We start from the raw sequence: 27,018 nt of genomic DNA, 5'->3' as shown, positions 1-27,018 counted from the left end.
GACGTTGGTGTTACAGCTGACTCCAGACAGAAAACTTGCAGTGAGATCTCCAGGGCACCATGACCCAGGTCCTCCTCCTCCTCTCAGCTGTGCTGACTCAGAGCAGCTCTGCCATGAGCTTTCCAAGAGATCTAAACATCCGTCACAAGGACACACAGGGAGTATCCCCATCATTAACTCCAGAAGATCCCCTCCTCTCTGGCTGGAACACTTCTCCCAGTTAAAACACGTTTGCAATTCTCCAGTATTGATCAGCACTGCAAACTGCTGCACAAGCCAGCTCAATTCAGCTGTCAAGCCCCAAATGTGCATCACTTCTTGCTGCTCAGATTTAACCCAAACCAGATGTCCCTGTCTCCCTGAGGTGTGCCAGCCTCCCTGTACCACTCCTCCCCGGGACTGTGCTATTCCCAGACCAGCAAGGCCTGACCTAAGGCTCTTTGAGAGGTTCTTGCTGCAAGAGCCAGACATTTAAACCCCCCCACCCAATGTCAAGGCCACGGTGCCAGACTGAGGACACGTCCAGGACAGACTGACCCGAGGGGTGCAAGAAATGGGTGCCTGCTTAAATCACTGCAACCCAAGGGCCAGATGACCTCCCATCATTCCAGAACGGGAGAGTCATGGAAGAACGACCAGGTTGAGAGCATTTTCCAAACTCTCTGCTGGTGCAGAAAGAATTTCTGGAGAACTTGGATCAAGACAACCTGATCTTTGACACTTGGAAGCAAGAGAAGGCAATCCACACAGGAGAAGAATTCACCCAAGGCATGTCTGGAAATGGAACTTGGACCCCAACACACACAAAAAAAGCTCTGTTGAGAAGACAGAGCTGTACATTTGGGGCTGTTGCTCCAGACAAACAGCAAAAAGGCACATCCATCATCTGCAAAATGCAACCTGCTGGCATTCAAAGCTTCATAAAATGTGATCTCAGCTCTTTATTGCCACGAAACTAGAAGAAATCAGGCTTTCTATGTCTAATTGTTATCTGCCCCCTCAGCCCCACATTAAAACAAATATTTGCTCATTAAGAGTATTCTAAAATCAATTTGCAAAAATGCAAAACAAATTAAAGTGGCTTTTAAACTGTTTCCTGGGGACTTTTTGGTTTGTTTTTAAAAATATAATTTGTTTTTACTTTCCTTTCCCCCAAGAACAGCCTGTAAAGACCAATTTTTGATACCCCAACACATCTGTTCCTCTGCAATGCAGCTGGTCTGGCCAGCTGGGGTTTTGCAGCAAACCAGTCCAGAAGACTGGGCAGGGTTGAAGGTGCCAGATCTTCCCAGTCTCACTCAGAATTGAGCTGTCACTCTGTGTAATGTCTATAGTTTTATACAGCCAGAACTGGGCTGAGATAGAAGCTGCCACTCAGCCAAGCTGAATGATAAACAGGAACAAAAATCTGCCTGCTCAAGTGTTTGCAAAAGTTCCACTGGCACTTGGAGATCTCTCTCCCAGTCTTATATAGCTGGTGAAAGAGGGCTGAAACATTTCAAATGTCTGTTCTCATTCTATTTTTTTAAATCAAAATTTGGAAGAACAATGCAAACGCTCATGGAAACACTGAACCATGGAATAATGCAATGAGCGTGTTTAATACTTATTGAATACAGGCTGGCAATTCAGACCAGGAAAACAACTTTCATTTTAAAAAGGGAATTTTTACAGCCAACTAGAAGCTGTTTCATAAGAAAAGATCAATGGAGAAAAGCCTGGCTAGCCCCTGAATACACACAGTTATCTGTGATGGGTGCTACTGTCACAGGGATTCACCTTACACAGGTAAATGTGGGGCTGGGACCCACAGTGAGATCAACAACCTAAAACTCCACAGCTCCTGACCAGCTGACAAAAAGCCAGACAGCAAAGGTAATCTCAGAGCTTGTGCCAAATTCCTGTAAAACTTTGGCACTCTGCTTCCTGAGAACTGTTGGAGACCTGGACAATACCTGGACTTGTTCTTTTGAAACACATCTTACCAAGAAACAGTAAGAGAAAAAACCAGTGGGCTCTTTCCATGGCCTCTCAAGGTGCTCCACATCTGAAGTGCTAAAACTCTCCCACACAGGCTCTGAAACAAATAAGCTGTGGGGAAAGAGAGGCAGCTGTGCCTTGAAGACTCCTTTGCCCTGCCAGAGTCCAGCAAGGCCAAGAAAAGGTGGCAAGTATTGCTGGCAGTGGGAGTACAGTGGAAAAGAACCCCTGGAAGATGTTGTACAATAGAGAAAAAGCAGGAGATCTGGAGCAGGACATGTAAGAGCCATTTTGTCATACATAGGGGGGTGTACAGATACACAGAGAGAGAATCTCAGAATCACAGAGTGCTTTGGGTTGGGAGGGACCTTAAAGCTCACCCAGTGCCACGGGCAGGGACACCTTCCCCCAGAGCAGGCTGCTCCAACCCCATCCAGCCTCCCCTCCGCTGCGGAGCTGTCAGGGACCTGAGAAGCCAGGCTGGGACTGGGGGAATTCCCTGGCCAGGAGACACCAGCCTGGCCTTCCTCTTGGATTGCAGGTTCTCCTCGAGAAAGGAGGGAAGGGATGGCAAAGTCTGATCCAGAAACTGCCCTGGGGTGTTTCCTGCCAACCACTGACCCACCAACCCTGGGGTACGTCCCACAAGGGAACGGCTCCCTGGAGGCACACACGGATCCCGGGAAGAGCCGACCCCAAGGCTCAGTATGAACGAGGTGCACATTCCTTTAGCAGCCAGGGCAGAGGGATGGCCCCTCCATGGCTGGGCCACGGAGGAAATGACTCCTCCTCAGCATTCATTCTTTTTGCTGCTCCCTGCTGAGGTTGCTGCTCAAGACCAGGCTCCCAAAATTCTGCCCCGGGAAGTGTGGATACAATCATGAGGCAAGACAAAGCTAAGGCAGAATCTGTGGTACGAAGGCCCCTCTTTCATCTTACGCAGCCTCGATGCTTCTAACACAGAAACAAAAATAAATCCATTCATAGAAAAACATAAATCAGTCCACTGGAATTTCAATGGAACTATGGCATAATCCTGAGGGTTTTCCAAAAAATGCTGCTACACAGCAGACGGGCATTTTTGGTTGCATTTGGGTTTGTTTTGTTTTTTTAATCTTATTTTTAAGATTTTATTTCCTAGTTTCTCGCTTTACTGTGCTGGCCTTTGCTGCACACAGCAACAGAAACCAATGTCTACCATTTATCACATACAGGAATTTTTTTAATATAACAGAAACAATGTGGCCTAATTTCTAAAAGGAAATGAAAACTCACTGCTCTGCAGGGTCAGCCTCTGGTCCGTGTCTGTGGAGCTGCTTGAGCAGGAGCCAAGCTCAGCAGGGGATGTGAGCACAAAGCACCTGCTTGAGGTCACCCAGCAAAGGTGTTCTCAGCTCCTTTCCCCTGTTTTCTGAGCTGTGACAGGAAATGCCCCTCTGGCAATGATCTGTTTCCCTCCTCTCCTTCCAGAGCTGAAAGGAGATGAGAGCTGCAAACACTTTTCCAGCATCCCATTATTTGCTTTACAAGCCAGTGCAAACACCAGAGCAGCCTCCCTTCCCCACAGGCTGGACAAACCCCGAGAGAGAGACGCCTTTGTCTTGAGGAGCTCACCCTCCAACAGAGGGGGCAAACACACGGTGGGAAGGAGGAGTGATGATTGTGCCAGACGCCTTTGTCTTGAGGAGCTCACCCTCCAAACAGAGCAGGCAAACACACGGTGGGAAGGAGGAGTGATCATTGTGCCCTCTGTTACAAGGGAAAATCTTTGGTCGGGGAAAATTCTCCAACCCTCGATTGCTGTGTTTATCCTTATGAAAATCACGGAACTTTTCCGTCAGCCCCCCGGGCTGAGCAAGGGAGGCTCCTCACAGGCAGCTCCCCACGACTCTGATGGGATAAGAACCTGCCAGCATGACCTGGACACACACGATAGCTTTGGGATAAGTTTCCTTCTGAAACTCAGTTTAAATTGAAATCACATTTGCAACAGAAAAACATTTCAATAAAATTAAACATTTCATTTCAGCATGCTCTGTTTCGACTTCATTATTAAGTGGGGTTTCACCCTTGGAGGTGCACATGTGTGCAGAGATCCTGGACTGCATTTCCTCTTCAACCTCAGCACTGTCACAGGAGCACAGGCTGCACAGCCACAAACTATTCTGATGTTTTCAAATTAAAGCTTTTCAAAACTTCCATCCTGTCCTGCCCCCACCTCCAATTTATTGGTCTCTTCTTCCCAACCCATAGGGACATGGGTTTTGCAACATGACAACCACACTTCGGGGTGTTACAAACCAGCCCATGGAGCAATACTGGAGTGAAAAAATCTCTGCACGTTTAACTCTTTGGGTGACCTGTGGCAGCAAAAACGTTCCCTGCCTACAATACTTGTAGCATTTAAGAGCAATTTCTTGTAGAGGCAAACCCAAAATCTCATGCCCTGGAGCTCCCAGCAAGCAATGCCTCAGTTAATAACAAACACCCAGGTCAAGGGCCCAGGAAAATCTCATCAAATGGACTCTGCAGCTTCAAAAAGCCTCTACTGACACCCCAGGGAGGGCCTTTGGCTGCCTGCAGACCCAGGGGCACTGATCACTGGCACAGCCCTAATTGTGCCCCCCAGAACAAAGTCAGCTTGAAAACCCCCACGCTGAATTACATTGCACTGACACCCAATTACACTTCCTTTGAATTAAAAGCAAAAAACAACAAACCCAACAAAAACAAGCCTGCAGGGAAAGGTCATTGGTTTTTACTACCAGGCTGCAGTTCTTGCTTGATTTTCTAATTTAAAGGTTAAATCCATCCACTATTGATTAACACAAGGGCGCAAATTCCTTCAGCCTTTCAAACTGCCCCCGGGAGAAAGCCGGGACACCCAGCTGTAGTGAGGCTGTGCCAGTCCCCACCCTCCTTTTGGCAGCTGCAAAACCTCTCCAGGTTAAGAGATCGAAGTTTTAGCTGACTCTGATGGCTCCTACACCCTTTCAGCTGGAACTGTCAGACCAGAGGGGCTGTTTCTATCCCAAATTGTGAGTCTGTCCCCCGCCTGACACCTCAGCCAACATCCCAAGCCATTTATTGACCTGGTGACATTCCCTGCTCCCAGCCAAGAGCTGCCCAGGAAGAGCTGGGTTATGCTGTCCCGGCAGTTTTCACCTCCCTTCCAGTTTTGGGTCTGAGAGATACCAGTGCAAGAGGTCATGAGTGGTTTTTCCTCTTCTGGGAGCATTTTAGAAAATGAACAAAGGCTTATTTCAATTCCCATCCTGGCTTTCCTCCGAGATGCTCTTTCTGCACTGCAGAACTTGGCCCTGACTTCCTGCCCCCAAACATGGCCTTGGCAATTCTTTCCTCTCTTGTACATTCCCTTTCCTGACCTTGCCTGGTGTGCAGTGCCTGGGCACACCTGCACATTCACAACACAGCATTTAACAATTTCTCTCTCTTCCAGTTCTCCAAACTCCTCACACAGCACAACAGGAGTAATTCCTTTTCTAAGAGCTCCCCAATTCCACCAGCACCACTTGCTAATTCTTCCAACAGGGAGTCAAAGACCAACTGACTTTTCTGACTGTTCATTTTTGGGCTTTTCTTGCCAGGAAAGGAGCTGTCTTCTTCAGCTATGCTCTTAATTGAATTTTTGCTTCCCTGGATTAACTCCAGAGAGTCCTTGAAAATGGACAGTTGATAGAAAATGACAGCTACTGCTTACAGGGAAAATGGGATTTGTACAGATTATTTACACGTTGCATAGGAAGGCTTTGTTGTGGAGCTGCATCAGAATATGAATGGCAGAGCTTTTCAGGCCATGGAGCTGCTGGCTTTATTCCTTCTCCCACTGAACACCCATTCCTGGGGAGCAGATGGGGTTGGGGTTCAGGGCATTGGCACCAAGGTGAGCGTGGCACTGCTGCCATAGGGGAAGATTTTGGAGAGGGCATTCCAGACCTCTCTCCAAACCTGACCATTCCAGAAACACAGCACAGAGGGGAGCCCAAAGTGCTGATTGCTGGTTTGCACACAGGGAAGATAACCTTTGCTGTTTCCCTGTGTGTTACCATCATTTCATTTCCCAGCTCTCACTCTCCCACCCGAGCTGCAGATGGTCCCAACAGACCCAATTCCCTGATCTGAAGTCAGTTAAACAATTTGGTGCACATTTTGAACAGGGGTATTTCCAGGACTGCAGCCCTTGTAACCTTAACTAAAGAGAGCATTGTAGTCTCAGTAAACAGTTTTACCTTTAAAAAGGATTTGAAAACATAAAACACTGCTACAAAGACAAAATGTGTGTTTGCCCAGGAGGAATGTCCTCGATTAGTGAAGCTTGAGATACAATTTGCAAAGCAGCCACTGAATGTCTCTGCATCCAGCTTTAGATGCAGGATCTGGGTTTGAGTTCTGGCTGCTCAGCTGCACTGCAAATCCAGGTTCCCAGTCTGGAGGCATTGGAGTTACAGGCAGTGCCATGGAGCACAGGCATTTTCAAAAGCGTCCCTACAGCTATTAAACAACAGAAGACCAACAGGTATTTCATCTCCTATAACCCACAAATAATAATTCTATCCCTGGGAGAAAGCATATGAGGAAGGAATAATTTTTCTCTAAGAATTGTTTCCCAGGTCCTGCCTCACATGAGTAAAACACAGCAAACCCCTATGTGTTGACAACAGGCAAATACATTTTTGCCAGTGATCAATGAACTAGAACTGAAACTTGACTAATAAAATAAATTCCCTTCTTTTAAGGCATAAGGAAACCTTTGTCAGTTTTGGAATATAACCTCTCATGTAAGCTCTGAAAACTCTCTCCATACAATCTTGTCCTTGTTGAACAAGGATTGAGTTCAAGTGACACAAAAGCCTTTTCTCAGCTGGTGCCTCAGCCTTTGTGGGCCACAGAACCCTTCTGGTAACTGATGTTGTACATCTTGGCCTCTCCCTTATTCTGCACAGAAACCCAGTGGCCTTTGCTGCACAGGGACAAAAGCAGGCTGGGGACACATTTTTAAGTCTTTCTGGCAACACTGCTCTGGCTTCCCAAAAATTGTTTTAGGTCAGTTCACAGGAAAATTAAAGCAGGGCCTCACCCATGGCCTGTACAGTGACAGGTCTGCCCACAGATGAATAAAGCCGAACACACTGAAGCATGAAGGACTGCTGGGAATTCCAAAGGAATTCCAAATGAATTCCTTCACTACCCCCTGCAGCATGACTCATTTCATGCCCTGTTCCCAACAGCCAGGACTCAGCAGAAGCAGCATCTTCAGCATTACTGGGAGTTACAAATTTCATCATCCAGGTTCCAGCAGAGCCTGGGTGCAGCAATTCCCCGCTGACAACAGCGGCTGCAGCCACAAACCACCCACTCCAGGGGAGAACCCAGCACATTTTTGGCTCCCTGCTGGTTTCCATGCAGAGGGATCAGGCCAGGTAAGGAAGGCAGCAGAGCTGCTCCCCCCCCCCCCCCCCAGCCACAAACCACCCACTCCAGGGGAGAACCCAGCACATTTTTGGCTCCCTGCTGGTTTCCATGCAGAGGGATCAGGCCAGGTAAGGAAGGCAGCAGAGCTGCTCCTTGTTCCCTGTGCCAGGCAGGCACAGACACCTCCAGGGCACTGCCAGCGCAGATCTGGTCCCTGTCCCACCACAGACACAGCCTGAGGCGTTTACTGAAGGCTGAAGAGCTTGGCCACATCGCGGCACACAAGACACACTAAATGTCACATTGTCACACCTTCAAACTCACCTTAGAGGGGGGAACACATCCTTCACACCAGGCTTACCCAACCTGGCAGCCCTACTACCGACATAACACACGCCTGCTGCTGAGTCCCACCACCCCACAGAAGCATTTTAGGAGTCAAAACTTACACAGTGCGTGCTGGAGATGATGACAGAGCTGGAGATGAAGCTCAGACCATCGTTCATACTGACCTGAAGAGCTGCTTCCCTGAAAAAATCCAAGAAACAAGTCAGGGCAGCTCATCCACAGCCCTCAGTCTGATACCATCCCGGGCCCTGGGCTGCTGGTGCTCAGAAAAGCCTCTTGTGCAGATAATTCCCACTGGTGGTGCCCTGGCCCCTGTGCTCCAGTGCACAACTGCCAGTGATCATGAGGGAATGTCAGCCTGGGACCCCAACAGGAACAGCAGAGCACAGGGAGGTGACCCAGACCCATCTCCCCACAGGCAGAGTGAATATTGGGGTAGGAAAAACGTACATGCCAACTTCTCTCAGCACAGGTGCTGGGCACAGCAGGTAGGTGTCCTCCACCACAAAAGGCTTCTCATCTGGAAAAGAGAAAGAGTGGGATTACTGCCAAATCAGTACTACAGGCCTTAGAGAGCAAGTTTAAATAATTGGTTTTCCTCACTCTTGATACATAAAGAAGATGGGGGATAAAGAGCTGCCTCACATGTCTGAGCCACAGCACAGCTGAAGGTGTGGAGCTTTTTGGGAGGACAGAGTACAGGATCACTCTGTGCAGGAGCCCAGCTGGAGCTGCAACAGGTTATATAAAAGTGGAGATACCCAAGTAAAGAAACGGTACATTATGGAAAATTTTGCATTTCAAGGCAGAAACATCTCCCCTGGGCCACTGAGATGAGTTTACTCACATGGGTGGTGGGAAATGATGCTCAGGGCACCAGCAGCAGAGCACTCCTGATCCTGCTCTGTTCTCAGCTCTCACGAGCAGGGTCTCACAGCTCATTTTGCTGCATTTATGAGTCATAAAGAGGTACTGACTACAAGAATCTATCCCATCATGCAGGAGCAGGACTCACAAAGCCAAGCATCCCTTCCCAGACATTCCTAGAAGAGGTTTCTGCTGGGTACAGTTTTAGAAAGCAGTAGTATTGCTCTGGTAATTCCTGTCACACATTAGAGCCCCTGTCTCATACCAGTGTATTTCTTTGCTTTGGAAGCAATATAAAAGGATATTTCCTCATGCAGGCTAGGAACTGTTTATTTTTTACACTCCATTAAAAAAAGGGGAAAAAAAAAAGAAAAAAAGAAATGGCAATGAAAAGTTGTAACCTTCCCTGAAGTTCTCCTTGCAGCACATCCAGGCCCTCAGTTTTGCAATGGAGCTACCAAACCAAGGAGCATTTCCCACTCTGCACAAGGCAGATGTGCAGTGGTGGCACATCTGGTCCCACAGTGCTGTTCTCACCCTGATTTATGACTGTATCATTAACTCCCATGAATTTATGACATTGTCTCAGCGCACACATGCCAAGAAAATGAAGATCAGGGTCTTGTTTTCTCCTTTGCTAGCTCTGGCAGCCAAGGCCAAAGGCTTCTCTGTGCCAGCATTCACTGAAACAAAAGCTGCTTCATCTTGCAGGGCCTTTCCCTTAGTTCTCATTAGGTTTTTGTTTCTCTTTCTGTCCCTTCCCATTCCCAACTCCCATCAGTCCATGCCTCTCTAGAAAGTTTATCAGCCCGGAGTGCCCCGGGGGAGCTCCTGGCTGGCCAGGCTGGCTGCAGGCAGAGATTAGTTTGTTTGGAGAATGTTTGTGTTTCACCGCAAAAATGAGTGACTGTTTCCCTCTGCTCTAAACAAAAGAGGATCCATTTGGTTTGCATAACTCTGGCCCATCTGACTCCTTCCTGGAAAACTGACACAGGGAAAGCAAACAGAACAACATTTCTCATCTGCTCTCGCACCGGAGCTGGGGATGGAGCTGGGGATGGAGCTGGGGATGGAGCTGTGCTGGGCTGCTGCAGGACAGAGCTGCTGTGTCCCAGTGCTGCGGGAGGCGCGCTGAACGCTCCCCAGCTCCAGAGCTGCCAGAGCCTGGGATCTGTGGTTTGGACTGCTGACAGCGGTGGTGGAAGGGCTGGGGAGGGAGGGTGGAGCGCTCGGCTTACTGCTGAGTTTGCTGCCCTGGACGTCATTTCAGTCCCTGCTCGGGGCTGGCCAGGGAATGGGGCGGGAATCACTTTGCCTCCTTGGACAGTTTTACAGAAGGGATGCCCTTGATCCCCTCCCAGGCACCGACCACGGGCAGGGCTTGGACACCTCCAGGAAACAGCTCAATGCCTCACTTCTGAGTTGGCATTCCACCACAGTAACGGGCACAACTTCCTCCTACTTGTGCATCCCTCCTTCAAGCAAAATAAGGTCATGCTGTACAAACCCCCCAGACAACCCAAACTGGCCAGTCCTGAGGCCTGAGCCGTTCAGAGCAGGAAGGGATGAGGGTCAAACCTCCCACAAAAACACATCTGGATGCCATTTCAACCAGGTACCTGATACTGCTCAGACTCCTGCCATTCTATACCCAGAGTTCCTACACCTGAACAGCTAAATGGAGCCTGGAAAATCTATTATTCCCAGCAACAGTGAATAATTTCTTATGCCATTAGCAGGGTGTAACCTTCTGGCAAGTCAGGACTTGGAATATTTCCCAACCATAATAATAAAAGCTTCAATATATGCAGGATGCTTTAACACAAAAGAGCAAACTTAAAAAAAAAAAGAGAGATTACAAGAACCCAAGGAAGGTGACAGATGGCAGCACTTTCTTGTAGCCATATAACCATGCCAGAATTAACAGCCTTCCCTCTGGTTAATGGTTCATCCCATTGCTCATCCCACTGGTGCACTGAAATCAGACTGCAAGGATCCATTACAGGAGGGTTTAGGAGAGCCCAACATTCCAAATTGCCACTGCAACACTGCAGTGCTGATTGCAGGGCTCGCAGGGTCAGCAGTATTTTGGTCCAGAAAAGGCTGCAAAAGCTGTTTGCCAAACTTCCCATATATCACACACTAACAGTTTCATTCTGCTCTCCCTGTACTTACGATTTGCATTCAGCTGAAGTACATCTCAGAGATGCTTTGCCCTGGTCTGCTATTCCTGCAGGAGGGGAGACTCCAGTCCAGCCTGGCTGGTGTGGAGGCTGCTGCTCTAAGAGGGCTCTGCACCTCATCCCACCTGAGATGGCAGCTTCCAGTCATCCTGAGCACTTCCATTGTCCCTTTGTCGCCTCAGATGAGCCAAAACACCTCCCAATTCTCTGCCCCACCTACCAAAGCTGGGTCTCTGTTCCCCCTGTCTGACTCCCCCTCTCATGCCACTCTTGTGACAACTCTGCAAGCAAAGTTTGTGTTTCAAACCCACTTTGTGGGAGACGGGAATGCAGGAAGACACTGGAACTCTCTCTGAGCTACAGAAACTGCCTACAAGAAAGACCCATAAATAAAAAATGTTTTGTTAATGCTGTAATGAAAACCACATTGAGATCAGCTGTAATTGCTCTGCTTTGTGCAGGGACTCACGAGCCCTGAGTGCCAAAGCCTTCCAGAGCAGGGTGAGGGGATAGGGAACAGATAAGCACAGAGCAGTGATATCACATTCTCAGCAGCCTCTGGATGGAGGGCAGGGATTTGCTCTGAGGGGTTCATGTGCTGAGCAAACTGTTCAAGGGGGCTACAAGGGAAGCTGGCAGAGCACCCCAGTGTTGATCTGCTCACGTGCTGCACCATCACAGGGTCCCTCGGGCAGGAGCCCTGGGCCAGCACAGCCCCAGCCCCAGGGCTGTCCCCATCAGCTCTTCACTGGTGCCACACAGAGCACTGGGGGAGCCCGGCAGAGCTCCCACCCTGCACATGGGGGCTGCTCCTCCCTCAGCACAAATCCCCACTGCAGGGAACGCTGCTGGAGGCAAAGGCACAGAAGTCTGGCTTAAAAGTTCTGACACTGCAATTTGTTGGAGGCCGGGGCAGCATTTGAGGGAAGCACAACCATTTCTTCCTTCGTGTTCTTTGACAAGCAGTGACTTCAGCCACCCTTCAAAAGCAGAGGCCAAGCTCCCCTTGGTGCATGTTCTCACCTCGGAAAGATTGGAGGCACGGATTGTGTCCCTCACAAAGGTCACACCCCCCAGGACACCTGAGGGAGTTGGTACAGAGAGGGACATTCTCTAATAGCAGAGTGGGAGGAGAAAAGCTGCTGTTAGAAAATAAAAAGATTCAGAGGTGGGTTGCAGTGACAGGATCAGGCAGGGAAATCAGGGGTTAGAGAGTGGAACTGCAAAGCAAAACATTCCTGTGCTACGAGTGACAAAGCCGCAAGAAAGTGAAGAGGATATCACAAGAAAAGTGCTGTGCTGCCGGGAGAAATGAGAGATGGGGAAATGGAGCAATCTGCTAGGCTTTAAAAACAGAAGACAATTTTTAGGAGATATTTGTTGGGCAGTCTGGGGATCCAGTCCCCATCATCCCACTCTCTGCTGATACCTGGCACTGTCCTGCTCCCAGTGTCTTTGAATAAGAAATCCAGGCCAGTTTGTGCAAAGGAGGGGGTTTGGCCAAGCATCCAGAGCATTCACTGAGTGCAGCAGATCCAGCCCCAGCTCTGCTGTGGTGCCTGCTCCTTCACCAACCTTTCATCTCCATTCAGCTGTGAATTGCTTAGGACAGAGCTCAGCCTCTCTGCCCAGAGCTATCTTTGCTGGCTCCTGCACAATCTGGGCAGACACAGACATTTTAGCACCACAGAGCAGCCATAAGTCACTGCACTGGATAATTACTTTTAACTCTGTGCAGGCTGAACCCAGTTCTCCCAGGTCCTGCTGCTGGCAGGAACACCCTGCTGCTGAACATGCATCTCATTACAGCTCTGCTCAGCCAAATATTCCTCATGGTTTCTACAGATGTTCCTTTTTTTTTTTTATCCCATCACTACTAACATTCTGGGTTGAGTGCAGCAGATCCAGCCCCAGCTCTGCTGTGGTGCCTGCTCCTTCACCAACCTTTCATCTCCATTCAGCTGTGAATTGCTTAGGACAGAGCTCAGCCTCTCTGCCCAGAGCTATCTTTGCTGGCTCCTGCACAATCTGGGCAGACACAGACATTTTAGCACCACAGAGCAGCCATAAGTCACTGCACTGGATAATTACTTTTAACTCTGTGCAGGCTGAACCCAGTTCTCCCAAGTCCTGCTGCTGGCAGGAACACCCTGCTGCTGAACATGCATCTCATTACAGCTCTGCTCAGCCAAATATTCCTCATGGTTTCTACAGATGTTCCTTTTTTTTTTTTATCCCATAACTATGAACATTATGAGTCGATGCTCTCTTCACCTGCCACTTTTCCCTGCCAATAATCCCAATAAAACCCCATTAGCTCATGCCTTTAACCTCAGCACGTCCCAGCTACATCTCATCTGGGATAATTTAGGGTTTCAGGAACTGTTGGCTTAGTGTTATCTTTTAAAAATACCTCCCTCCCTGATACAATCAGAGGCAGAGAGGTTTCAAGCAAACAAAGGCAGCTGAGCTATCCAACCTCCATGAGGTTTCCATAAAATCCTGGTTCAGTTCTCTCAGGGCTGTTTGAGTTGGGAGCAGCAGGCAGGGGCTGCAGCTCTGGGATCTCCCACAGAGCAACTCAAACCCAACAGAGCTGTGCCAGTTCCCACCTGGAGAGACCTGGCTTTGGGAACTGCTGAGCTCCCTCAGTCAGGGAGGAGCTGAACCCAGAATTTGGGTTTGTGTCCTTTTCCTGCCACGTCACAGCTTCAAACAACCCCAGGCTGTGCAGAACAGCCGGAGAGGGCTTGGTGAAGTGCCAGGGGAGTGAGCTCACTCTTCACCTCTGCATCCATTCAGGACACCATGAACACACCAGGTCAGAGGGCAGGAAATGTATTTGCCCTTTATCCTTATTTTCCACAGCCATTCTGTGGACACAGGAAGGCAGCTTCAAATTCAGAAAGCCCAGGGGCTGCATTAAGATAAGCTGATCTTTCCTGAAAGCTACGATGAGACTGTGATGACAGACACCATAAAAGATGACTGGGCTGGACCAGCACAGAGGGAGGAAGGATTCCTCCTCCTCCTCCCCCCTCAGCAGCAGGTCACAGTGTTTGGGATGAGGGCAGCCTCACCCAGGTTCCCTGTGCTGGTGTCTCCACAGACAGGACCCTGAGCAGTGGGAAGCTGGTGGGTGGCATTCCCAGCTCCCTGAAAGCCTTCCAGGAATGAGTGCCCTGCTCCACAGCCCTCCAGCTTCTGCTCCTCACATCCTCAGCACTGACCACATCTGAATTAAGCAAATGCGAACCAGGGCCAGCCAAACTTTCTGCTCGGTGACTCAGGAGTTGGCAAGTCCAGAACCTGCCTGTTGGAGGAGGCACTGCAAGAGCACAACTGTCCCACACCTGTCCCAGGGCTCAGTGGCATCCCACACGGGGCAAGCAGCCCCAGCAAACCCCCCCTGCTCCAAAGAACAAGTCACACAGATGTTCAGAACACACTGAGCCTTTAGATTTCCACTTTTTAGAGCTAATTAATGCATTTATTTTATACTGAACAGGGTCAGGACTGCCTCCAAAACAACCAGGCATTTTCTGAACAAATCCCATGTTAGGATGGATGAATTCTGCTGTCACTGCTGGTGTCAGCTGTGAGTTATGTGGTTTCCCATAAGGGTCAGAGGAAAGCAGTGGGGTCCTCAGCCCTGCCAGCTCAGTGGCTCCCAGTGCACGTCACAAACAGACCAGACTCTCAGGGGACCATTTGCTTCTCTTACCTCAGTTCTTCTGCCGGGGGAACTGCAGAGGGAACTTTCCAAGCTCCCCCAGCAGCACAGCAGTGCCTGAGCCGCTGCTGCAGCACAGCCTCCACCAGCAGGGAGTGTAGAGCTGCACGAGCAGCCCCACTGAGCACCCCAAAACACAGCTGAGGGGAGAAACACCCCTGATCCCCCTGCTCACAGCCCAGCAGGACACTGAGGGATGCTCTTTGCAGCAAGGTTCTTGCCTTCTGCATTTTCATCCCCCTAAGCTCCTCTGCTCACACGCTGGCCGTCAGTCACAGCACACAGTGCCACCAGCTATTTGCCTCTTAAAAAATAATCCCTTCTGCATGCTGCAAATTAAAAGCTCCTCATCCCGTAATTATTGCTTTCACAACCAACGTATCTGAAGATCCAAATACCTGCCAGTGCAGAGTCAGAAAAGAAAACAAAGCAAATCCAAGGAGCTTACTGAGGGTGACCGTGTCGTTGATCCTGAAGCTGCAGAGAACCCGGTCAACGTTGCGGGCGTGGCGAAAGCCATTTCCCCTCACCACAACCTGGAAGGACTCTGCAAAAACAGGCACTGGGTTATTATTGATGCAGAGCCAGGCAGGGAATGGCCACTTAGCCAAGGCACATCTCACAGGTTTTCAACTGCTAAAATTGGCAGTTTAACAATTTAGGTTAAAAATTGTTAAAAATGCAACTTCCACACTCTCCCTACCCAATTTCAACTTGAGTTTTTAGAAGCAGGAAACAATTCACCGCAGACACACTTTGACTGGCCCGCAGTGGAAACATGAAGCTTCAAGGACACTGAGTTTTCCCCTCTCCAAGTGTCCATTTTAAATGGCAGAAAGTTTTGGGTGAAGAAAGGCAGAAATATCGTTCCATGGAAAGGCAAAAAAATCTTCTAGTGACATAACTGGGAGAAGTTTAGGTGTTCCTTTCCCAGGTAACTGCAAAGGAAGCAGCCCCCACAACTCCAGTAACTCTCTGGGAGAGGCACTCAGCTCATCCCCACTGGAGTTTGGCTGGGGAATGTGATTTGAACGTGAAATTGTCCAAGACAACACAGGAGCAATCTCAGTGACACCACCCCGGATTTTAAATCCCCAGGAGCAGCAGGGAACCTCGTTTTTGCAGGTTCAGATCTTTCCCCTTTGCATTTTACAGTCCCCATCTTCTCTTATCTCCCTTGAGGACCCGCACACTGTACTTGTCAAGAAAAGCAGATTTGCTCTGGAATCTGGGCTCCCTTCCAGGTCCCACTCGTTTACAGCCAAGTTGCAAATCATCCCAGCACATCCAGGGAAGCTGCTCCAGGCCCACTGAGTGCTGTGGGAGAGCACTTGGGAAGTGCACAAGAGCTCTGTTCTGGTAAATATTCAAGAGAAATCACAGAATTCTCAAGCTCTGGGGGATGCGAGCTCAAGAACAAAGAACAGAGTATCAGTGATACCACGGGGAGCCTGGCTCTGCTTGGGGCTGGACTGAGCAGCCCAGTGCCCCCTGCACAGCCAAATCATCCAAAACCTGCCATTTCAGAACTATGTCACGGCTGAAATTCGTCCCTGCAGTGTCCTGGACGCGTCAGCAGTGCAAGAGTGGCCTCAGGAGCCCCCAGGTTTGCTCCTTGCAAACAAAAAGAAAAGAAAAAACTGCCACCATTGCTCAAGGATGTGCAGAGAAACATGAAAACATGAGGTGTCACAGCCGGACCTGCAAACATCGATTTTAAGGACACCAATGCACATAATTCGTGCAGCCAATGGCACTTTCTCACTGGTCTCAAAGCTCTAAGTGATTAAATTACTGCAGTCCAAGAGCAAGGGACTATTTGCCCGAGCTTGGAGATGAGGCCCTGAACTGAGGATCCAAATAACTGCTGGCATTTTCCAAGGATCGCTCCTCTTGTGAAGTCTTGGCCAAATTCTGATGCAAACAGTTTTGATAAACCCCTCTGCATTTCCTCTCAGCTGCTCTGCTGGGCACAGCTGTTCCTATCCCTGTCTTCCCATTAAGGCACAATGAATGGCAGAGATAAGATCAAAGCATTTAGGAAGTGTTAGAGATGGTTATAAATGATGATTATAAGTCATCTTCTGGCCCATGACATTCTATAAGCATCATTGTTTATCACTTGAGTAAGTATGTAAATCTACTTTTAAGTGCAGTGCATCTACTTCGTGTCTGCCCCGGCCCGAGTAAGACAGACTGGTTTGGCAGAAGAATATTTAAGAAAAACTTCAGAATTCAGGCCTTTTCTGTAAGAAAATCCCATTTGATCACTTGGCAGAAGTGGGACATGTGCACACTACCCTAAGGTGAAAAAGAAATTCATCCCCCCCAAAAAAGGTGAAGTATATAGCCCCAGGTAATTAGCGAATTTTGCACTCTCCAGCAATTAGAGATGAACTGAAAATTGTATTTTAGGCAACATGAAGAACCGTGGCCTCATTCATACTTACCCCCTGCACAGATACTGGAAGGCTCTGCTGCCAGGATTTCTATACAGGACTTCTTCAAAATCTAAAAGAGATAAAATGTCGTGAAGTGCCTCAGCCTTGTTTCCACAGAAACAGAGACGTGAGAGATGAGGGAGTGCACTGTTGGGAGCATTTAACCCATCAGAGCCCTCTGCATTCGTGGCACAGTTACGGCTCTCAGCTTTCCACTCCCAACCACCCAGCCGGGCGTCCCTGCCCTCCCTGAGCTGCGGCTGGGTTGGAAGGGGAGGGATGCCAGGCTCTGCCGTGTCCCAGGGCACAGAGGGGCTCTGCACCCCTGGCCCGCAGCCCTGCAGCGCAGGGGAGGCAGCAGCGCTGCCCTCTCTTTGCAGCCACACCTCCCTCTCCAGAGTTATTCTGGACCCAAAACTCCAAATAAAACATCACGAGTTTCAGCTAAACTGTTTAGCTTTGCACTAAACCAGCCCAGAAATGCCTACAGAGCCACTTCTCAGCTCTCTCCCGAGGGGCTACAACTTCTGTTTTTAACCTGATTTACGCGAGCTCCCCCGAGGGCATCCCCAGAGCTGCTCTGTGACTTCAGACCAGACAATTCTCCATTTAACCCAGGCTTAAAGGAGGCAGCGCGTCCCTGGGAGGGCTGTCCCCGGCTTTAAGCCCTTTGTGTGCAGGGATTCACACAAACCCTTCGGCCTGAGGCTCTGCCGAGCGCTCGCAGGGCTGGGCTCTGTCCCCGCGGCGCTGAAGCTCCTCAGGCTGTTCTCTGCATGCAGCAGCTCCAGCTCCTCAGTGCGCAGCCAGAGCTGTGCCAGTGCCCGTGACCCCGGGACAGCAGCTCCGAGAGCCCCTGCACGAGGCAACACCGATCAAAATTCAGGTCAGCTCCGAGAGGCAAGTAAATGTCAGCCAGGCATCATTTGATGACTCAAATCCAACATGAAAACTATTTTCCCAACTTTAAATTGAAACATCTGTAAGGAAGGAAGAGCAACCAATACAATAAATTCTGTAAGAAAAAGATAATTTTTTTTTTCTCCACAGTCACAGCTCCCTGCCTCAAATACCTGATTGCCAAAGCTGCTCAGAGAGCCAGGCTTTGCTTTTTAAAACATTTAAACAGAAGTTTGAGTTACTCAGGAGGCAGGGCTGAAAGTACCAAGGGGCTGAAGGAAGCCGGACGGTCTGAGCTGGTGGGAGGCTGACAGGTGAGGAGAGAGAAGATTTGCAGGAACAAGGTTTTACAGGAACTGTCAAGTGGAAAAAAAGAGAAAGTCAACAGTTGAGAACAGAACTGAGAAGGACTAGAAGAATTTAAAAGGCAGAATAAGGAAAGCCACAAAGAATGTAAAATACAATCAATACTTTTCTTTTTTTAACGAAGTAAAACCTCACATGGTTAAATTTGAGATTCACAATTTCTACTCAGATATTTGCAAACATTCTGCTGTAAGGCAGCTCGGATGGAGAAATAGCAGGTGTCTCAGTTAGATGATGCAGATCTCCCAGTCCAGTCTAATCCCTTTACATGACTATAAAAAACTGGCCTTAAACACTTTTACAGTGCCAATTGCAATATTTATTTTGATTTAGATTAAGTTTCCAATGCTCCAAGCACACACCCTAACTTAAAGTGAACATCAGGCAGAATTATTGCAAAAGGCAGAAGAACTATTACAAAAAAATTCCTTTATGTCTCTTCCTCATTAAAAAACACATTCAAAAAGCATTCAATGTCTTCATTGTGGATTTCATCAGATCTGTCCTTTTCTGAATGCACAGCCTTGGTGGGCTGGAGGTGCAGCTCATCCCTGAGGTCTGGCTTCCCCGGGAAGCAAATCCCGTGGAAGGGTGGTGGTGCAACCTCCTGACTCTTTTACCTTTCTGCCAGGGGAGGCACTCAGGGCCACGAGCCAGGAGAGGCCCAGCAGGTCACTGGGCCCTTCTGGGGACAAAGGGAAGAAGGGGAGTGAAATTCTGCAGCTTTCGCTTGATATATTCTGCTCACGATGAGCACACAGCCAGATCCCTTCACCACAGCAGCTGCATATTCCTTATACATTCTTTTCACCAAATTTGGGAATTCTAATTAGCAAGCAGGATGCTGAAGTGTGATAGAAGGTTACTGCCTAATTAGTGTTATTGAGAATGACCTGCAGCCTGGTGCCCGCTGCTCGTTAGCAAGCTCTGTCCAATTACTGAACGCCAAAGTCTGTTGCCAATTACAAAACAGCCATTTATTTAGGAAGTGTTTCCTGTCCAATAATATCTACATGAGCTAAGTAAAATAAATGCATTTAAGTCCTTCTTAAACATGCATTTGGGGGAAGAAAGAAGTAGAAAGTTGATCATATACCATTAAAATTAACAAGAAACACTGTGCAGCTGAGGCTGGGGCTTATCAGCTGATACACATGTTCTGTATCCATTATGGAATCTGCACTTACAGGACGTGTTTGGAATTAACTTTCTCTCATCCCTGTCCCCACTCAGGGGGTCTCACCCCTCTCCCTGCACCAGGCAATCTGCAGTTTCTCATCTGCCAGTGAAGCTTGAACAGACAGCTCAGGATGGGCACACAAAGCCATCACCACATTCCTCACAGCGCCTCACTCATGCTCACACCGAGTGCTCTGCAAAGTCCCCACACTGCACATTTCCAGCACTGCAGTTTGCCCCAGGAAACACTGGTATAACAGAAGTATTTAGTGTATTGCCAAGCTAAAACTTCCTGGGGTGAAGGGACACCTTGAACTGCCACATCAGTTCTGAGCTGCTGCATCAATCCTAAGAGCTGAGGCAGGACCTGAAAAACGCTGAGAGTAGCTGAACACCACTGCAAGAGGATCCAAAAGGAGCACACAGACATTAAACTTGAAAGGATGGACCATTTGTGCAATTCATACAGATGGAAGACAGTGCCACAGGCTACTTGATGCTACTTCATTTCTTATCCAACACAAATGCTTCCTGCAGCTCTCAGACCTCTTGCTAAGGGACCCACGATTACAGCTCTGAGATAAGCTCCAGGCTGGTGCCATGGTTTAACACATGGCAAGGATCAGGGAGTGTTCCTGTTCCAAGAACTGCTCCTCAGTCAGCTCCTGTTACAGGCTTAAAGCAAGGTGATGACAGGATCCCATCCTGACTTTCATGTTGCTTCATGTTCCTCGCCTCCAGCACTCCTACCAAAGCTGTACTGGGCAGGAGACAAAGTTGAATTTCAGGTTTTCTTCTAAGACTTGCTTCATTTGCTTTAAATTGACAGGTTGATCAGCAGAAATTTTTCATAGCAAAGGAAAATTTAATAAAATAATTCAGTCCCTTCCATTAACTTCCCAGCCTGCAGCAATCAATCAAATCTGCTTCTGCTCCACATTGTTCCCTCCTGACAAACTCAAATCACTCAGTCATTACCAGGGGGAAGCTGGAGTTTTAGCAGTGGCTTTTGCACGATGAGGCAGAAAAAGAAATTGGTTTGCTTAATAAAAAAGTCACATTGGAACTCATGGGAGAGAAAGGACCATACCCCACAGCGCACTGAACACCCTCAGCTCCCAGTTTAGGAATCAGGTTTTTGAGCATGACCGCAGTGTGGGATTGGAGTCTCCTCTCAATTCAGCACCATCTCCAGGGCTTGGTGGTGCTTGGAGGAGACAATCCCTCCTGGAGCCCTGGGAGCAGATCTCCCTGCAGCTGCTCACTCCCAGCTCTCTGGCTGCCACAGAAAGGAAGGGCAGGTGCTCAGAAACATTCCCAGCCCCACCACCCCGAATATCTTTGCTCAGCAGATCCAGGGGCCCAGCTGAGGCCAGCCCCGAGCTCCACCACTCCCAGTTCCCACCCTCTTCCCTATTCCAGAGGGACTTCCAAGTCCACCACCTCTGCACACTCAGAGGGTTGAGAAAGACCCACTCAGGACAGGGCAGGAGGGGAAAGTCAGGGCAGCTCACACTAAACCCCTGCAGACCCACACCAACCCAGGTGTTCACATCTCCAGAATTAATTCAAGCACTCATCTCCCCAGGCTCATCACTGGATCTCTCCTTCCCCTGTGACACCAGCCAGCAGTTGTAGCCTGATCAGTCCCCTCTCCCCGTGGCTGAGCATCCTTGCTGTGCCAGCCCTTACACAGGAACTGAAAGGAGTCTCCAGATGCCAGGGCCCTTTCACCATTAACACTCCCTGTGACCACAGAGGCTTCGTCTGCTCCAGCACAGGGGTGCTTTTGGCAAGCATGAGAAAAGTAGGAAAGAGGGACCTGATTTTCCAGCTAGAACAGGAATCTACAGATTGTTTGTTGTTCTCTGGAGTGATTAATATCCTCCTTGTCATTCCTTTCACTCACAAAACCACTTCCCTTCTCCCCAGGCTACGGCAATGACTCCACTCCAGTGCAAGTGCTCAGGTCACAGATCATCACTGTACAATTGCACTTCCCTGTGACCCTCCCTCCCAAGCTGGGAAACCTTGCACCAGTCAGCTGGAGCAGTTCTTGACTGGCTGCCTGGAGGCTGAAGTCTTCCCACTCTGTTCAGTGCAACTGGAAGGGGAGTCAGAGCTGCTGCTGGAATTCATTAAAAACAGCTGCAAAGGGAATGCAAGGCTGGGAAGCAAACTATTGCTTTTTTGTTGTTTTGTTGCTTTCTGAAATGACATGCAACACCTGATGGTCCAAGAGAGCTGAGGCAGTAGATCCACGCTCAGACAGCGCCAGGAAAACCAATAAGCCAGGGATTGTATTCCACGTCCGTGCAAGAGCACCAGGGAAAATTGAGCCTGTGCTGAGGGAATGGTTTTGCTTGGAATTGCATTGTCCAAATAGTGTGTAACCACCGTAAACAGAGAAATCTGAGCCCCCCAGTGAATCCCCCCTCCCCAGCTCCACGTTGTAGCTTTCATCTGGGTTTTATCCCCCAAGCAGCCTGCACCAAAATGAGAACATGCGGGGCCCCAGACGGATTTCCCATCCTTTGTAGCCACAGGAAGCAATCGAATCAGCCCAGCCACTGAAGTGGGCCAGCTCTTCTACGCTGCACCCAATCCCTGCAGGAAATTCCAGGAGCTGGGAATAGGGAAACCTAGGGACCTACTGATAAACTCAGCCTTGAAGTAGCATTTTAGTACAAACCAAGGCTGCTTCCTTTGGGCTAAAGGATTCCGTGATTTTTCAGCAGGTTCTTGTGAACACGGGAAAACCAAACCTTGAGCTGTGCAGGGTAACACCAACGTGCACAAGTGCAAACACCCGAATGAAAATACTCACAGAGTCTATGATCCCCTGCAGGGCTTCAAACCCATCATTCACTGGGAAGACGTGATCTCTGCTGTCAGCAATCCGGGCCAGCTGACGCAGTGGGGAGAGGAAATAAGACAGAAATGCAAAGAACGAGATCAGTCAGCCAGCAGGCAGCAAATTAAGACTTCTCCACATTAATTCACTTGCAAATAAAACCCTCAAATACTCAACTCCTCTCTCTGGATTGCCACTGTATTATGGTTTATTAAGCAGTAAAAAGTTTATCTTGTCAGCCTGATTGACTTTCTAAAGCTCTGTATCAGGGTTCAGAAAAGACTTGGAGACAAGACAGAGAACGTGGCTTTCTCTGGTCTAATGATCTCTACGGCAAAGGTTGCACCCAAAAAAGGTTGGACCCTATAATCATGGAGGTCTTTTCCAACCTTAATTCTTCCATGATTCCTTGAAATTATATCTCACATGGAGATACAGGCCTGATTCACCTTTCCTGTCAGGACAGAGCTTTGTCTCCTGGTCCCACGTTCAACCATCAGAGAGCCAAAAAGAAGGAAGCAGGGAGGTAACAGGAGATGTTTTGTGAGTGGAGGTTGGAAGGTCTCAGAGGAGCATTCAGAAAACTCCCTGATGAGGACGAGGGGCCTTCCTGAGGTTGTGGTGAGTTAAGGGGAGCCAGGACAGCACCTGCAAAGAGCTGCCTGCAGGTTCAGTTGCCAAGAGCACGCCAAGGGTTAAGGCAGAAACACAAGCCCAGCTCGGCAGTAATGAGCTCTCCATGCATCTGCTAGAGCAGGCTCAGTTTGAGTGCTGCAAGGCCAAGGCTCGTTCCAGGAAATCTCCCCTGGCAGAGGTACCCCCAGCCCAGCAGGTCTCTCTGGAGCTTCCTGGAGCTCCGCAGGCTGGAGGCAGCAGAGCAGCCTCACATTCCTCCCCAGACCCCACGGGCTGCCCCAGTCCAGCTCCTGTCACTCCAACTCCCAGCTCTCCAACCCCTGCCCTGCATCCAGAGCCATCCTGGGGCAGCTTTCCCCTGCTGCTCCAGGAAGGGCAGGAAAGCAGCTCATTGCTGGCTGTGAGCTGCAGAAGCTGCTGTAAAAAGCTGGATGTTTACAGCTCCCTCACTTCATTCCTCCTCCTCATCCATTCTGGGGCTTCAGGCACAGCCATCTAATGCCAATTAATTTTTTTCACCATCTAAATGCCTTCAAGGAGCAGCTGCCTGAGGTCTGCTGCTTTAGGTCTGGTCTCTTGTGCCATTTTTATTCTCTCTTTGCTTCTTCTATGACTTACTCTGGGTTATACCAGTCTCTGCATTTGATTCAAGGGAGATTTTTCTAAACTAAGTGTGGTTTGACTCCTTTTCTGAAAGCTGAAAACCTGGGAAAAGTCTTTCAGCCTCCTCTTCAGTGCAATGGGGCTGTGCAAGTGCTTCACTCATGTTAGCGAAATGTCACCGTGTGAAATATACTTCATGGACATACCAACATTCATATGATAAATTTATAAGTCAGACAAAACACTGTGAAATACTCATCACTAATGAAGCTGTTTGCTTTTTACGGCACAGTTTTCCCCTGAAAGAAAAGCTGCACTGAAACTGAAATGTTATATGGCCATACTTCAGTTTTATGGGGAAAAACACCCCCACAATGTCTTCCTGCCTCCAGCTCAAGCCAGACAATTTGCTGTCCTTCCTGTCTTTTCCCCTGCTGTTCTCGAGCATTAGCAAGAGTAGCTGGGGCAGGCAGAGGGGCAGCTCTGCACATCTGGAGGTTCAGACAAAAAGGGACCTAAAGCCAACAAAGACCCAGACCCAGCCACGTCAGGAGGTCACTTCAGACAGGGAATGAAGGAGATGAAAACTCCTTGAAGAGCCTTAAGCAGGGGATTCAGGGGTGTGTGCCCCTGTCCCAGCTTTGCCGAGCACTCAGGGACCACAAGGCCTCCCTCACCTGGGTCTCGTTGAAGTCTTTCACACCCACACAGTACACGGTGGCTCCCAGGTCCCGCGAGCGATTCGCCTGGAACGGGGAGAGGAGGCAGGACAAGGTTACCAATGGGATGGGATGCAGCTTCCTGAAAGCTCTCAGTCATAAATCTACTCTTTCTCTGTAAAATGAGCAGAGGGGGAGCTTATCAAAAGAGGACTTGAAAAGTTTTCCTCCCTGATTCTGTAAAATCAGGTTTTATCTGCTGCTAGAGTTGCTGTTGTTTAGTAAAGCAACTCCCAAGGTATTTGGTGGATTTTTTTAACCTAATTACTTCACATTTCTAGCTCCTCCAGCTTCCCAAAAAAGATGTCAGACGGGCTAAATCAATTTTCTTTTCATCATTTAGGGCACACAGTATAACAGTAACCTAAAACACTTTTGTGTTTTCTGTTTCAGACAGGTGTGCCCGGCCTCGTGATATCCAGAGGTGAGAGACAGACCCCATTCCACCTGCCCTAAAACTGCATCACTCCCAGTGCTTACACAGCATCCTGAAATGAAGGGAGAGCATCCCCAGGTTTGATTTTCCCAGGCTGTTTCATTGAAGTTGCATTTACCATTCCAAAGGCAACTGCTCCAAATGCCTAAGTGTGAATTCAGCCATTTAATTGTATTTCAGTGGAACAAGAACACCCAACCTGACTGAAATCTCCTTCCCAGAAGAGATGGTGGCAAGTCAGATTGTATGGGAAGACTGTAGCAATGCAGGTTGTTCACCAGCAAAGTGCTTTTTTAGCAGAAAAGCACCATTCCAGTTTTACCCTGGGAAGCTTCAACTCGAACAACTGCAGCAACTCACAGTGTGAGTGCCGAGTTCAGGATCCCCTTCTACCAGCCCATAACTGCTCCTCCCCAAACCAAAACAAATATAACACTTCTGACCTTTCAACTTGTTCATTCACCTCTAAAAACAAACTTGTTTTTCTTGTGGATTTTTTATTTCAGAGGGGAAATAAAAAGAGACGAACCGTAAGGAGGGGAACTGGAGATTCAGGAGGTTTGCTGGAGCAATATTGGTTTTACTCTACAAACCCATTCTTTTTGTTGTTATTGGATTTAATGCTGCACTTTGGACAGACTGAGAGGAAAAATTCTGTCCATAGCAAATTCATGCAGAAATACCAACTTCCAAGTTTAGGTCACCCTGGTTTGTTTGACTGACAAGTGCCAATTGCTCATCTCTTCAGGGAGGACTGTCCAGAGGACAGCAACAGGAGCGTTCTGCAGCAAAGCTGGCAGTGCTCACGCCACTGCTTAGCTGGCATTCTGCATAGCTCACTAATTTAATGGGGATGTTGAGAATATGTGCTCGAATCTTGGAGGTGTTTGTGGAAACGTCAGATTGGATGATCTGAAAGATCTTCTGATGTGACAGAAGCCATCCTCTTTCTGCAGTCATTACTTTTTGTGGGAGAAAAAAAGTGAAAGTGAGAATATTCAGCATTTCCCAGAGCAATCCAGTAAATACTGAAACTTTTCAGCTGTGAACAATTCCTTCTTCTGGTGTTTATTTTTAACTGGAAGTTTTAACCCCTCTCCCGCAAACTGGTTCAGCTGTGATGAGTCAGAGGCTGCTGCTGTCAATGGTTATCCTTCAGATTCATGTCTGCAGAGCACCAAAGTGGAGTTTTCTTTTGCATTCACAGCAGCAAGCCCAGACACTGCACTGTCTCCCTGACTACAAATGTGTAAGTCACTTACCTCCCTCTCCGAGTAGAAAAATAGATCTTCGTGGAGTTCTCCATCTGTCAATGCAATGATGACACTGGCAGTTCTGTAACCTGCACACACAAACCTCTTCAGTCCCTTGGCTTGGGTTGTGTTTGTTAAACCACCTCCGAACACACCCTGCCAGTAGCACACTTAAAGGGCATAACTTGGTGGTGTTTCAGACCAATAAATGAGACTGCAGCCATCAAAAACCCAATGCAATTTGTTCCTGGTTAGCTCCTGATTTTATGAATGCTGTCAATTCAAGAAATCCAGAGGGGTTTTTCCAGCTTGTGATAAAAAGCTCAGTGGGGATTTAGACAGAGATGGTGGGAAAAGGGCCTAAAATCTTCAAGATTCCTTAGTAACATTTCAGGAACATCATTAAACTTTGCAGCCTTCCCTTCCTAACCAGAAAGTTTTCACATCAATGACAGGGAAGGAAAGGACAAACATTTTTCCAGTTGTCTGCACTTACTGCTGGTTTTAATAATTGCTGGTTAAAAAATCTTTTACCTAACAGCTTCTCCATGTACTTGTGCTTCAGAAGGAAGAAGAAATGGTTACCCTCCAGCAAAAGTAAGGTACCAGACAGTTTTGGTGAGGGTGAGCACCTGCAGCCAGCCTGGCTTCTCACTTTTGGCCTGAAACACTTCAATTCCAGCTCCTTAAAGCTCCACTTGTTCTTTTTCCCTCTCAGGAATACTACCCTGACTAGCACCACATTCCTGCAAGAATAGAAGCCACCCCCAGCCTTCCCACAGCAAAGCTACATTTCAAATCTGTTAAAGTTATCAGTCAAAAAGAAAGAGAAAAAAAACATTCAATGGATTGAGAAAGTCTCTCACCGTGAACGTTTTCGTAGTAAATCTGTTCACTTGCCTGAAATTAAATCAGAAGATTATTAGCAATAAATCAATAATGAGACCTTGTGAACATCTACTCATGCACCAGAACGGAAGAGAGAGCAGCAGGGAGGATGCCACACTGGCAGTTTACACACGAGCTCTGCTTTCAGACGTCTGATTCACAGAGCAGGGCTCCTGCCCAGGCTCTGACTGCATTCCTG

At 48.5% G+C, this 27,018-nt stretch overlaps 1 protein-coding gene across 1 annotated transcript in view; it reads right to left on the bottom strand.

Moving 5' to 3' along the window:
* ANTXR1 (anthrax toxin receptor 1) overlaps positions 1 to 27,018 on the bottom strand; it is a gene marked incomplete at its 3' end in the record, with an annotated part of 83,939 nt that overhangs the window by 44,564 nt on the left and 12,357 nt on the right. The window contains exons 5-12 of the mRNA XM_017744683.1: positions 26,798 to 26,831; positions 25,941 to 26,020; positions 24,201 to 24,269; positions 22,258 to 22,338; positions 16,995 to 17,055; positions 14,993 to 15,091; positions 8,212 to 8,281; positions 7,863 to 7,941 (exon numbers count right to left, since the gene is read on the bottom strand). Of these exons, the coding sequence (XP_017600172.1) occupies positions 7,863 to 7,941; positions 8,212 to 8,281; positions 14,993 to 15,091; positions 16,995 to 17,055; positions 22,258 to 22,338; positions 24,201 to 24,269; positions 25,941 to 26,020; positions 26,798 to 26,831 (573 nt within the window). The remainder of the gene's footprint in view (positions 1 to 7,862; positions 7,942 to 8,211; positions 8,282 to 14,992; positions 15,092 to 16,994; positions 17,056 to 22,257; positions 22,339 to 24,200; positions 24,270 to 25,940; positions 26,021 to 26,797; positions 26,832 to 27,018) is intronic.

This window comes from Corvus brachyrhynchos, unplaced genomic scaffold, assembly GCF_000691975.1.
Source record: "Corvus brachyrhynchos isolate BGI_N302 unplaced genomic scaffold, ASM69197v1 scaffold119, whole genome shotgun sequence".
NCBI classification, from domain to species: Eukaryota; Metazoa; Chordata; class Aves; order Passeriformes; family Corvidae; genus Corvus; species Corvus brachyrhynchos.
The sequence above is the reverse complement of the archived record's forward strand: the minus strand, read 5'-3'. Positions and strand labels throughout refer to the sequence as shown.